Here is a 14,346-nt window from a genome sequence, read left to right on the forward strand (position 1 = left end):
GAGATTTATAGATACTACTCACTTTGATTCTCTCTTATCTGGGTGGTCTCCCTTAAATCTCCTGATGACAACCCCAAGAAATTTTATTCAGTCATTCCTACCCACTTTAGCCTCTCATTTTGCCGTGGCCACCCATACAGATGACTGCTCCTCTAGTCATCTGGTGTATTCAGACCCTGAATTTCACTTCAGTAAACATTTGAAGAGGACTAAAATCAGGAATATTTACTTATCTTCCATATTTCCACAATCTCCATAATAAAAGCTCTAAACCTTCAGTGGTAAATTAATCAGAATGCTATCAATCACCCTACAGTTGAAGTAGCAGAATTACATAAGCAAATGAGAGATAGGACAGAATAGATGGCTCTATGCTTTGCACATCGGAGACTGGATTCAGTGTTGCTTCTCTTGATTCTCATACTGTTTTATCTATTTATACATTAGAATACTGAAACTTCCAAAACCATTTGGCAAACAAGTAGCAGAGTCACAATTTGAAACTAATCCAACTCCAAAATTCATGCCTTTCTCCACTATCATTTCCTTCCGTAGTAGAAATTTCTTTATGGATACAATATGGAGAATAATCTGAGTTATAGGAATATCTGAAGATGAAACAGAGAAAAAGGAAGAAAAGGTGGAAAAAGTAACTGAGAACTTCTCAAGGGAAGTTTTGAGACTGTAGTGGGAAGTTTCTGCACAGATTCAAGAGGCCCGAAGAGTTCCAAGAAAAATAATATATCTATTTTATTCACAAAACAGCACCAAGAATAATCACTTAATCACTTAACTTCCCATTAGTCGTGGATTTGCTCGATCGGCCGCCAGTAACATCTCCATTTGTCCCTGCCGCGTGCTAGTGTAGCCCAATGGCATCTGTTCGCACTGGGAACATGAAGAGCCTCAAACCGATCATTCATGATCTTGAAGAAGAAGTCTGATCATCTGGTAGGTGGGCGGCCACACGGTCTTTTGACATCCCGTGGAATCCAGTCAGTAACAGCTCTAGTCCAGCGGTCGTCTTTAAATCTCATTACGTGACCAGCCCATCTGATTTTTGACACTTTGGCAAATGAGACAGAATCCCTGATTCTTGATCGTCGACAGATGTCAGAACTCCGGATTCTTTCTCTCATTTGAGTGAAATGTGATATTCCAAGCATAGCTCTTTCTATTCTTCTTTGGGAGACATGAATAGCGTTCTCATCCTGTTTGTGTAGGGCCCAGGTCTCTGAGGCATATGTTAATGCAGGAAGAACAGTGGAATCAAAGAGATGTGCCCGGAGCTGGAGGTTCTTCGTCCTCTTAGCTATTTCTTCGACGTTCTTGAAGGCATTCCAAGCCGCTCTCTTCCTCCTGCGCAGCTCGGGTGCCAGGTCATTTGTCATGTTGACTTCTCAACCTAGGTACACATAGCTGTTGCATTTGGAGATGGTCTTTCCGTTGAGAGCAAATGGGGCGTCAGGAAAGAGGCTGTTTCTCATAAACATTGTCTTCATAAGATTCAGCTGTAGTCCTACCTTTCCACACTCACGGTCAAAGTCGGCCAGCATTTGTGCCGCTTGGCTGATGTTTGGTGTTATTAAAACAATGTCATCAGCAAAGCGGAGGTGGTGGAGTTGCCGACCATCTATCTTCACTCCCATTCCTTCCCATTCCAGTCGTCGCATGATGTTCTCAAGGGTGGCACTGAAGAGTTTTGGTGAAATGGTATCACCCTGACGAACCCCTCTCTTGACATCAATGATCACTTCTTTGTAGAATGGTGAGATCCTGGTAGTGAATCCGCAATACAGCTCACGAAGGATCTTGATGTATTGGGCTTGAATGCCCTGATTGGCTAGGGCTTCAATGACCGCTTCCATCTCAACAGAATCAAAGGCCTTCTTCAAATCAATGAACGTTAAACAGAGCGGCATCTTGAACTCCCGAGAAACCTCAATGAGCTTGGTTATCGTGTGGATATGGTCGATGGTGCTGAATCCTTTGCAGAACCCGGCTTGCTCGCATGGTTGTCCTTCATCTAGTGTTCTGCCAATCCTATTTAGGATGACTCGAGTGAACAACCTGTAGATGACAAACAATAGGCAGACCGGGCGATAGTTGCCAATGTCATGGATGTCTCCCTTCTTGAACAGTAGTACAGTCCTACTGATTTTCCATTGGGACGGAACCTTGCATTCAGACGGGTAGCGACTGAAGAGCCAAGCCAGTGTATTGATGAGTACTGACGGCAGGTTCTTCATGGGTTCAGGTCTGACCTTGTCTGGGCCGGGTGCTGTTTGTTTCTTTACCGACAAAATGGTGTGTCGGATTTCGGAAGGGAGAACGTTGGGAAGGACATATCCATCCTATGGAATTTGGTATGTCGGCAAGTGGACATGGCTATCGAAGATATTTGAGTAGAAGTCATGGACAATCTTCTCCATTGCCGTTCTGGAGGACGTGATGGATCCATCAGGACGTCGGAGGGCAGTCATCTTGGTCTTGTAGTTGGCGAAGGACAGGCGGGCATTACGAATACTTTTCACAGCTTCTGCCGCATCTACCAGTACTTCTGCTCTTCTCTCTTTGAGGTCTTCCTTGATCGCATCTCTGCACTGCTTTGCGAGCTCGGACATTAGCTTGTGGTTGCCTGAGGCATGTGCCAAACCACGCTGGCGAATTAGCTCAAGAGTTTTCGAAGACAGGCTTTTTTTGTGGCTATCTCTCTCTTGGCGTTCCTCGCACATTTATGGAGGTGCTGAACCAGTCGATCATATTCCTCACCTATGTTGTCAACAATGGCATCTTCCTATGTTGCCGCAATAGTGCCAAAGAGTTCCCAGTTGGTGGACATTCTGGGAGTTCTCTTTTTGAACTTTGCAGCCCTTTCTCCCCGCTCTGTGAAGTAGAATTTTGCACGAAGGAGACGGTGGTCTGATCCCGTTCGAAATTTTGGGACAACAGTGACATCGGTCAGGCAAAACCGTCGATTGAATATGATTTGGTCTATTTCATTGTGAAATCGTCCACCGAGAGACTCCCATGTCCATCGTTTAGATTCTGCCTTCTGGAACTGTGCGTTACCATGGATGGTCCTGGTCGACATGATGAACTCAGACAGTCTCTCACCCTGTTCGTTCCATTCTAGGCCATGGGTCCCAATGTGAAGTTTTCCAGCTGATCTTCTCGGTCCTATCTTGGCATTAAAATCGCCCACAATGATCTTGTAGAAGGTGTGGTCTTCTTTATAGAACTTCTTCAGCTCCATGTAGAACGTCTCGATTTCTCTTTCATCATAATGAGATGTTGGTGCGTAGACAACGAAGATAGAAACTGCAGGCAGTGAGCCACATCTATTCAAATGTAAACGTCCGATTTGGGTTGTTAGGCATTCAAATGAATCAATGCTCATGGCCAAGTTTGTGTTGACAAGGACACCGACGCCTCCAACACCTCTTTTATCGCATGTTCCGAGGAACAATTCTTCTCCAGTGTCGAAAACGGCATGATGAGATTGGTGCCTTCTTGTCTCGGTCAGACCAATGATGTCGTACTTGATCATTCGCGCTTGTACCATCAGGTCCTCGATGGATGCATCTGATGCTAGCGTACGTGCATTGAAAGTACAGGCGATCATTTTTGTCTTCCTTCGTTGTGGCAGCCTAGTTCGGCCTTGAGATTTTGTCGGCCTCTCCTTTCTCATCCTTCTCAGTGCTGCCATGTCAGTGAAGCCTTCAGGGTCAGGTAAATGACACTACCTCCACTACCCAGCCGTCGCCACACTCCAGGACGCTTTCCGGATCCGCGTGGCAGCTCCGGCCAAGACTCATGCACGACTGAAGACCCACAGAACAAGATAAGCGGAACTCTCTGAGACCTTGGACTCCAGCTCAGCGGACCCAGGAACAGTTTCTCTGCTTGCTCCCACCAACCACAGCCGTCGCCACATTCCAGGATGCTTTCCGGACCCGCGTGGCAGCTCCGGCCATGACTCACGCACGACTGAAGACCCACAGAACAAGATAAGCGGAACTCCCTGAGACTTGGACTCCAGCTCGGCAGACCCAGGAACAGAGTTTCTCTGCTTGCTCCCACCAACCACAGGTGACAAAGGGATTCTAACCAGGAGCCCCACCCTACCCTGCCCTATCTGCTTCCATCAACCACCCAGGGATTGGATTGCGCACAGAAGACCCACCCTACCTAGATAAATACCCCACTGGCAGACTTCCACTATGGACACTACCTCCACTACCCAGCCGTCGCCACACTCCAGGATGCTTTCTGGACCCGTGCGGCCACTTTGCGGCCATGCGACACATCATAAGACACTAAATACCCATCTTCTATAATTGTGATACCATATTTGATAGGGTTCAAATATGGTAACACCTACAAGGGTGACTAGAGGTCACCCAAAAGCCTCTATCCCTCTCGGAAAGACTGGCAAGCTACCGAGAGTATTCCGCCCACACGGAAGAGCCTGGCAAGCCATCCGTTGTGTATTCGATATGCCAAAACCAGTAACTACAACTGGTCTCATTCACCAAGAATAATAAAATGGTAAAAACAAGAGACACAGACTGCTTAAAGCACCAAGAGAGAAGAAAAACCTCAAGTACAAAGAAATTAATTTAAGAATCACTGGTGATCTCCCACATGATATCATGCAGCAATAAAAGAATGAAATGACACACTAAGAGTACTACAAATACTGCAAATATGGTAAGATTCATCCTAAGGGGGAAATTTATAGCAACAAAGCACTACATTAAGAGAGAAAAAAAAGTGAAAATCAATTTAACACACACTTCAAAAATCTAGAGACATATCAACAAATGACCAAAAAAGTAGTAAAATTAAGAAAATAATAAAAAAAAGCAGAAATCAATAATATAGAAATAAAAAAGGCAATACAAAAATATCAACAAAACTGGAAGCTGGTTTTTCTAAATAATAAGATTTACAAGCTTTTAGTTAGTCTCACAAGAATAAAGAAAGACATTTTCAAGACAAATTGGACAAAAGAAGAGAATTTACAAGACATCTCAGAAATCTAAGTTTTTAAAAATTGTGTAATCTCCCAAGAAATGGATTCTAAGAATCATGTAATCTCCCAAGGCTGAGCAAGGAAAAAGGAATAAAACTGAACAAGTCAATAACAAGTCCGGAAATTGAAGTAAATAAGAATCTCCCCAAGCACAAAAGTTCTTGTTCGAAATGGTTCAATGGTTATATCAAACTTTCAGAGTAGACTTACTGTAGTTATTACTTGATATCTTTCAAAATATTTAAGAAAAAGGAATCCTAGAAACTTCTATAAAGCTAAATTATAGTACTTCCAGGGCTGATAGAGAAACGTCTAGAAAAAATTTTTCAATCCAAATTCCCTCATTAACATTAAGAAAAAATCTTCAACAAATCTTAGCAAACAATCCAATAACATATATTAAAAAAAACACATACCACAATCAACTGTTATTCCCCTCCTCCCCCCCCCCCAGGGATGAAAGGATTGTTCAATTTATGCAAATAGGTTAACGCAATAGCCACACAAATAAAATCAAAGATAAAAATTATATAACCATATAAAATGTATAGAATACTTTTGACAGGATCCATAATCCATTCATGATAAAAACCCTCAAAAAAAAGGGATTCGGGGCTTGGAGCGATAACACAGCGGGTAGGGCGTTTGCCTTGCACACAGCCAACATGACCGACATAGGTTAGATTCCCAGCACCCAAACACAGGTTTGATTCCCAGCACCCCATATGGTCCCCTGAGCACCGCCAGGAGCAATTCCTGAGTGCATGAGCCAGGAGTAACTCCTGAGCATCGCCGGGTGTGACCCAAAAAGCAAAAACAAAAAAAAAAAAAAAAGGTATTCAAGGAACCTTTCTCAAGACACTAAAGCCTAGTTTTAACAGGTCCACAGACAGCATCATTATTAGAGGTAAAAAACTGAAAACCCGCTGATATTAGGTACAGGCTAGAACGTTACTGTCTCCACTCTTATTCACTATAATATAAAAGTCCTAGAAACATTAATTAGGCAAGAAAAAAATCAAAGGGATTTATATTGGAAAAGAAGTGGTCACCACTATTTGCAGATGACATAATAATATACATAAGAGACTCTAAATAGTCTACCAAAAATATTCTTAGATACAATAAGTACAACAATGTAGCTGACTACAAAATTTATACTCAAAAACCATTATATGAATATACACAAGTAGTTAATCATAAGAAAAAGAGATCAAAGTGTTTATCCCATTTGAATAGTTTCCATAAGAGACACAGAAATGAATCTCGGAACCAAGTGGCTCTTGGCAGAAATGCCTCCAGACTTTGCATTAGGCCACCTTTGCCAGGTCATCCCAGATAGGAGCAGGTGCTGTCCCTCTGCCTGTTCCCTGATGATCACAGCGGCCACCACCTTCCAGAATTCATTGGAAAATCCAGATAGGGGCCAGCAGTGATGACACACGCCGGGACTCATGGAATAGGGAGGAGCGGTCCTTCACCTCCCCCCCTTTCCCCTCACAAGACCCTGAGGTGAGGCCATGAATGATTCCCTTGCTACTGATTAAGCTCCTTAATGGCCAAATTATTAAAATTTTAGAATTCTAAGATCGTTCAGAAGCCACACAACATCATATGGTATTCATAGTCAGCATTAGAAAACAATTTGTCTAATGTTGCCTTTTCAGCAGGTCTGATTGTTGGGGGGAAATTCCAAAAATAATGGTGGGACTGGTGTCGCAATATTGAATGTTATCAAAGTAAAGAGTGAGTAATGTGGAAATTATCTGCCACACAGGTAGTGGTAGGGGTGGGATGGCGGTATGTTGGGGTTTTTGGTGGTGGAAAATTTGCACTGGTGAAGGGATGGGTGTTTGATAATTGTATGACCGAGACTCAAACATGAAAACTTTGTAACTGTTCTCACAGTGATTCAATAAATATTTTTTAAATAGATAAGTAAATAAAATAGTTTCATAAACATCAGAAACCGAGCAATCAACCCAATAAAAGAGGTGGACAATCAATACTATCAAACTTTAACTCACTTAAGAAATAGAAGAAACCTTAGGAAATGGAAATATCTTCCATGCTTATGTATTGGAGAAATAGTTATTTTAAGATTACTATTTTACCTAAACAGAACAGTCAATAATAAAGTTTGTATGGAATTATAAAAAGTCAAATATAAGCAAAGTTCATAACTTCATCTCTCCTGACAGTTGCATAGTATTCCATTGCGTAGATGTACTAAAGTTTCTTTAACCAGTCATCTGTTTTAGGGCACTTGGGTTTTTTCCAGATTTTGATTGTTGTGAACAGTGCTACAATGAACATATAGGTACAGATGTCATTTCTACTCTGCTTTTTTTCATCCTCGAGATATATTCCCAGAAGTGATATTGCGGGGTCATGTGGAAGCTCAATTTCTAGTGTTTGAAGGACTGCCCATATTGTTTTCCAGAAAGGCTGGACTAGTGGCCATTCCAGTAAAAGAGAGGGACAGACATGAAGGAATGCACTCATTTGTGGAGTATAAAACAACATAACATAAGGCTGGCACCTAAGGATAGTAGATACACAGGACAGGTAGATTGCTCCATAGCTAGAAGCCTGCCTCATGAGCAAAGGGGTGAAGGCAGCTGGAATAGAAAAGGGATAACTAAGAAAATGATGGCTTGAGGAACTGGTTAGGATGGGATATGTGTGCAGAAAGTAAATAAAGGACCAATTATGATAACCTCTCAGTGTCTGTATTGCAAACCATAATGTCCCAAAATACAGAGAGAATATGGGGAATATTGCCTGCCATGAAATCAGGGGGAGGGTGGGAAAGGGGAGGTATACAGATGGTGGTGTATATTGGTGGTGGGAAATATGCACTCGTGGTGATCATTGTGTAATTGTAACCCAAACATGAAAGCTTGTAACTATCTCACAGTGTTTCAATAAAATTTAAAAAAAAAAAAGTCAAATAGCCAAAGTCATACTGAAAAATAAGAAACTTGAAAGCATCTTATTATCTAAATTGAAACAGTACTATTAAGCTGTAGTGATCAAAATAGCATGGTACAGAAATAAGGTATAACTTTAATCAATGAGTCAGGATAAAATATCCAAAGACAAATAACCATATTTTTGTTCAGCTAATTTTTGACAAAAGAATTGGAGCATGAAATGAGTAAAGACACTCTATTCAACATATAATGCTGTTTGTTGGAAAATTAGAAAATCATCGGTATAAAATTAAATCCAAATCCGTATCTCACACCTTACACAAAAGTCTATTTACAGCAGATCAGATGGGTTTACATATTAAAAATATTTTGCATAGCATTAGAAACTACCAAAGAAATATATATAGAATACTGGATGTGGGGGCTGGAGTGATAGCACAGCAAGTAGGGTGTTTGCCTGGCACACAGCTGATACAGGTTCGATTCCCAACATCCCATATGGCCCCCCGAGCACCACTAGGAGTCATTTCTGAATGCATGAGCCAGGAGTAACCCCTGTGCATCGCCAGGTATAATCCAAAAAGAAAAAAAAATCCTGGATGAGGAAATGTAGTAATAGGAAAATAGGAAAATGCCTAGATGACCCTCGACCCCAGTGTTTAGGGAGGATATGGACAGAAAAGGAAAGAATTCAAAGAGGGGAGAACAGAACGGAAAGTAATTGGTGAAGAGGCATCAGGGCTTCAGGTATACCAGTGATGAGGGGGAGTGGTATAGCCATATATCCAAAACACAGACTCAATAACACAGAAAAAATGAGATCAAAATGCAACAACTGAAACTTAGTAAAATCCCTGTGAAGTTAACAGGTGGCCATGCAGTGGGAGTTGGGGTGGGGAAGAAATGTGGGAACACCAGAGGATGGAAGATGGCACTGGTGGTGGGATTGGTGTTGAAGCACTATATGCCTAAAACTCAGCTATCAATAAATTTGTAAGTCCATTTTTTAATTTAAAAAATACCAAAATACCACAGAAACAAGAAGTCAACTTTGCAATTGAGAAAAATATATTTGCACGGAATCTGTCTAATAAGGAGTTGATATTCAAAATGTATTACAAAAACTCACAACCAACAGCAGAAAAAGCAAGCAACCCAATCAGAAAAGAGACAAAAAAAATATTTAAAGACAGATACCCAAAAAAGACATACATTAGCCACAGAAATATGTGTGTGTTTGTGTGTATGTTCGTGTGAGTGTGTGTGTGTGTGTGTGTGTGTGTGTGTGTGTGATGGGGGTTGGGGTTAACATCATTTATTAAAGAAACAAAAGTCAAAATAATGGCATACCAGTAAGAAAGGTCTATGTCAAAAAAATTGGGAAAAATAATTACTGTTGAGAATGTGAGGGAAAAGGAACCTAGTATACAGTTGGTAAAAATGCAAATTGATGCACTCCATAAAAATAGTACGGAAATTCCTTTTAAAATTTTAAATTCCGTGTAATCCAATAATACCAATAGGCATTTATCTGAAACAGACTAACAAATTAGTATATTATTCTATTATTTTAAAAATATATGCAATATCTGAAGACCTCCGGAACCAGCCACAGCCATGCTGAGACCACTCTCCACACATCCGGGCAAGCCTCATGCATGAAGGAACTGGCAGAGGAATCCAGGCAGGCGGGTCCCAGGGCTGAGATCTCCAAGCCTGCTCTGATCGGGGCTGAGCATCCTCCATCCAGATCCCCCATCTTCCAGTAGGCAGGCATCACACCCACCAACTGTTCCCGGCGCCAGGTAATTCCATCAATGGCCAAGACCCAGAGACTATAAAACCCAGCTCCCGGAAATGACATCTTATTATTTCGTTCTTACTTTGGAGAATCTGGCAGACTACCAAAAGTATCCTGCCCGCACTGACAAACTTCCCATGGCGTACTAAATATGCCAAATACCAGTAACAGTGATGGATCTCATTCTCCTAACCTTGAACGAGCATTGAATATGCACTTTTTAAAATTTCAGGGCTAGGACGGAGATGATACTGGTGCCTGCTGGAGGCAATCTACGAACAACAGGATGATCGTGATCGTGATCGTGATCGTGATGCTGTAACTAGGTTTGAAGTGGAAAATATGTTGACTAAAGTAAACAGAAGAAAAACTGAGTGTGATCTCCCTTATCTGTAGAATATAGAATACTGGATGAGGAAATGTATTAAAAGGGGAGTACCTATATCACCCTTGACCCCGACATTTAGAGAGGACAGAGAAGGAAAGCAATCAAGGGGAAAAGAGAACAGGAAGTAATGGGTGAACAGGTATCAGGGCTTCAGTTATCCCATTGATATGAGTTAGGAGTATAGCCATATCCCCTAAACACACATTCAATAAAACTGAAAACATTAGACCACAGCAGTAACGTGACTGACTGTGTAATGTGACTGACAGGCAGGGTGGAGTGGTTTAGGGGAGGGAGGGAACACGGTTGGAGTGAAGTTAACACTAGTGGAGGGATTGGTGCTGAGTTATTTTATGCCTAAAACTAAACTATAGGTAAAAAAGGTAAAGGCCCTCCCGTTGATCGTCGATTTGCTCGAGCGGGCCCAGTAACGTCTCCATTGGAGACTTTGTTGTTACTGTGTCTGGCATATCGAATACTCTCGGTAGCTTGCCGGGCTCTCCGAGAGAGGCAGAGGAATCGAACTCGGGTCGACCATGCTGGCCGCGTGTAAGGCGAACGCCCTACCCGCTGTGCTATCGCTCCAGCCCTTTGTAAATCATGACTCTAATAAAAATTGTATCACTTATCACTTAATCACTTAACTTCCCGTTAGTCGTCGATTTGCTCCAGTGGGCGCCAGTAACGCCTCCATTTGTCCCTGTCGCGTGCTAGTGTAGCCCAATGACATCTGTTCACTCCGGGAACATGAAGGGCCTCAAACCAATCGTTCATGATCTTGACGAAGAAGTCTGACCATCTGGTAGGTGGGCGGCCACGCGGTCTTTTGACATCCCGTGGAATCCAGTCGGTAACAGCTCTAGTCCAGCGGTCATTTTTAAATCTCATTACGTGACCAGCCCATCTGATTTTTGACACCTTGGCAAATGAGACAGCATCCCTGATTCTTGATCATCGATGGATGTCAGAACTCCGGATTCTTTCTCTCATTTAAGTGAAACGTGATATTCCAAGCATAGCTCTTTCTATTCTTCTTTGGGAGACCTGAATAGCGTTCTCATCTTGTTTGCGTAGGGCCCAGGTCTCTGAGGCATATGTTAATGCAGGAAGAACAGTGGAATCAAAGAGATGTGCCTGGAGCCAGAGGTTCTTCGTCCTCTTAGCTATTTCTTTGACGTTCTTGAAGGTGTTCCAAGCCGCTCTCTTCCTCCTGCACAGCTCGGGTGCCAGGTCATTTGTCATGTTGACCTCTCGATCTAGGTACACATAGCTGTTGCATTTGGAGATGGTCATTCCATTGAGAGCGAATGGGGCGTCAGGAACGAGGCTGTTTCTCATAAACATTGTCTTCGTAAGATTCAGCTGTAGTCCTACCTTTCCACACTCACGGTCAAAGTCGGCCAGCATTTGTGCTGCTTGGCTGATGTTTGGTGTTATTAAAACAATGTCATCAGCAAAGCGGAGGTGGTGTAGTTGCCGACCATCTATCTTCACTCCCATTCCTTCCCATTCTAGTCGTCGCATGATGTTCTCGAGGGTGGCACTGAAGAGTTTCGGTGAAATGGTATCACCCTGCCGCACCCCTCACTTGACATCAATGATCACTGTATATGCATATATATATATATATATATATATATATATATATATATATGTGTGTGTGTGTGTGTGTATATATATATATTCAATTGTGTCTTTGGGAAAACAATCATGAAGTGATTATGCTAATTAAAGGATGATTGCTTATGGTTTCACTCATATCCATAATACAACAGCCTAACGGGGGGAGGGAAACCAACTGATTACTATACTCAATATGAACTATGACAGTTAGATTTGTGACTAAGAGACAGAAAACAGTTCTCTAGCAGCCTTCAAAAGCAGTAGTTTAAGGAAGAAGGATGGAAGAAGATTAGGTAGACATATCCACAGAGAAGGAACAGAAACCCCTAATCTGACCTCCGGCTCCTAAATCAATGACTCAGGTGTTCCAAGGAATATCAGTTAAACTCAAGGAATGTATTCAATACGAACCTTTTAGAAAACCAGGTTAGAATATACTTTCCAGGGAAAGATGAAAATTGACATCATTTTTTGCCAGAAAGAGTTAGAAAAGTTAGTGCCATAGATACATAAACATTCGTACAAAGATAAAAATTGGTAATATATGGCTTGGTCAAGCATGATGACTGCCCATGAGTAAGTTTATAAAATTCATAACTTACATATTTTTGCTATAAAAAGCTGGCCATAAAACTGAGAATATAAATTCATAAAAGACCATTTTCTTTTCTTTTTGTTTTTTTTTGGGGGGGTCACACCCAGTGGTGCTCAGAGGTTACTCCTGGCTCTGCACACAGGAATTTTCTCAGTGTGCAGGTGAGCATTATGCGAAGTTTAGTGAAAAGCATCTATAGGCTGCAAATCTTGCCTCTTCAGGTCAAAATCAGTCTGCAAATGTAACTGCAAATTATCAAAATCAGAGAGTAAAAGTTCTCTGCTAGAATAAGCTGATCCTTTTAACTAGGATTTGTGGTCAGCCTTATAATAGCTGACTGGACTAAACAAAGGTAAAAGGTAAAAGATAAAGGCCCTCCCGTTGATCGTCGATTTGCTCGAGCGGGCCCAGTAACGTCTCCATTGGAGACTTTGTTGTTACTGTGTCTGGCATATCGAATACTCTCGGTAGCTTGCCGGGCTCTCCGAGAGGGGCGGAGGAATCGAACTCAGGTCGGCCATGTTGGCTGCGTGTAAGGCGAACGCCCTACCCGCTGTGCTAGGGACTAAACAAAATATTGATAAAATGGTAGATCATGTATGGACAGCCTCCGTTGTAAGCGTCACTTCATTAAATAAAATTGTCTTTTAGGAGAAATAGTTCTGTGCTAAATAGAGAAAGTGCTTATTTGGCTAAGAATAGCAACTTACCAAACAGATTATTCTGGAAATCTTGTTGACTATTCACATACTGAGTCATTTCACAAGTTGTCCTGACAAATCCTATGAAGACTTTCCAGCAGTGTGTTTGTTCTAAGAACAACTTTGATTTTTCAAGTACATAACGTACCCTGCAATCAAGAATAATTCAGAGATAACTAAATTTTAGTAAAAGATTTTCAGAGGGGTAAGAGATAGAGCTCAACAGACTGACAATTTTATTTAGATACAGGATTCTTGACCCCCAGCACCAAATGGACCCACAAATACTGTGGGAGAAACCACCAACAGGGATAGTAGTTCCAAGCACTACTTCTGCTGGGTATGCTCACACCCCAAAAATAATTTTCAGAAGACAGATAATCTCATCTAAATATAAAAACATACAAATGTCTGATATTCTATAGTTTTCTTAGCATGAGTGCTTTGCTTATTAATTCTCCTACCCTGGTTTGGAAAGGAAGAGAAACCTTTCATGGAAATACTTAACATATTGAAAAAGAGGAAAGCTCAAATTTAAATTTTACAGTATGAAATTAGCTTTGCAGCAAATCACATTCCCTATGTGGCATATTTTACATGCACTCCCCAGTAGCTAAGGATTGGTAGTTGATCTCAAACTTAATTCACTCTCATTAAGTGAAAAACAAGACAAATTTTTGGAGAAATACTTCTGAAAGGGAAATGCATACTGCTAGTTAATGTGAGAATTTTGCATAATATAAGTTTTAAAACTTCAATCATATTCACACAGGGTTTTCCTTGTATGTATTCAATTCAGGTTCAATCCCCAATATGCCCAGGAAGCCCATCAGGGGTGACCCCTGAGTGCAGAATCAGAAGTATTTACTGAACACTGCCAGGTGTGTGCCATCACCTCAAAAATTCAAAAGATAGAGGAAGGAAAGAAGGAAGGAAGGAAGGAAGGAAGGAAGGAAGGAAGGAAGGAAGGAAGGAGGGAGGGAGGGAGGGAGGGAGGGAGGGAGGGAGGGAGGGAAGGAAGGAAGGAAGGAAGGAAGGAAGGAAGGAAGGAAGGAAGGAAGGAAGGAAGGAGAAAGAAGAAAGAAAGAAAGAAAGAAAGAAAGAAAGAAAGAAAGAAAGAAAGAAAGAAAGAAAGAGAGAGAGAGAGAGAGAGGGAGGGAGGGAGGGAGGGAGGGGGGGGAAAGAAAGAAAGAAAGAAAGAAAGAAAGAAAGAAAGAAAGAAAGAAAAGGAGGAGGAAGGAAGGAAGGAAGGAAGGAAGGAAGG

The 14,346-nt window shown here is 41.7% G+C and overlaps 1 protein-coding gene across 1 annotated transcript in view; it reads right to left on the reverse strand.

Moving 5' to 3' along the window:
* The window catches only part of ABCA13 (ATP binding cassette subfamily A member 13), a 461,928-nt gene that overhangs the window by 358,187 nt on the left and 89,395 nt on the right, over window positions 1–14,346 (reverse strand). The window contains exon 14 of the mRNA XM_056138421.1: window positions 13,092–13,231. Within this exon, the coding sequence (XP_055994396.1) occupies window positions 13,092–13,231 (140 nt within the window). The remainder of the gene's footprint in view (window positions 1–13,091; window positions 13,232–14,346) is intronic.

Source organism: Sorex fumeus, unplaced genomic scaffold (assembly GCF_029834395.1).
Source record: "Sorex fumeus unplaced genomic scaffold, SorFum_2.1 ptg000128l, whole genome shotgun sequence".
Taxonomy (NCBI): domain Eukaryota; kingdom Metazoa; phylum Chordata; class Mammalia; order Eulipotyphla; family Soricidae; genus Sorex; species Sorex fumeus.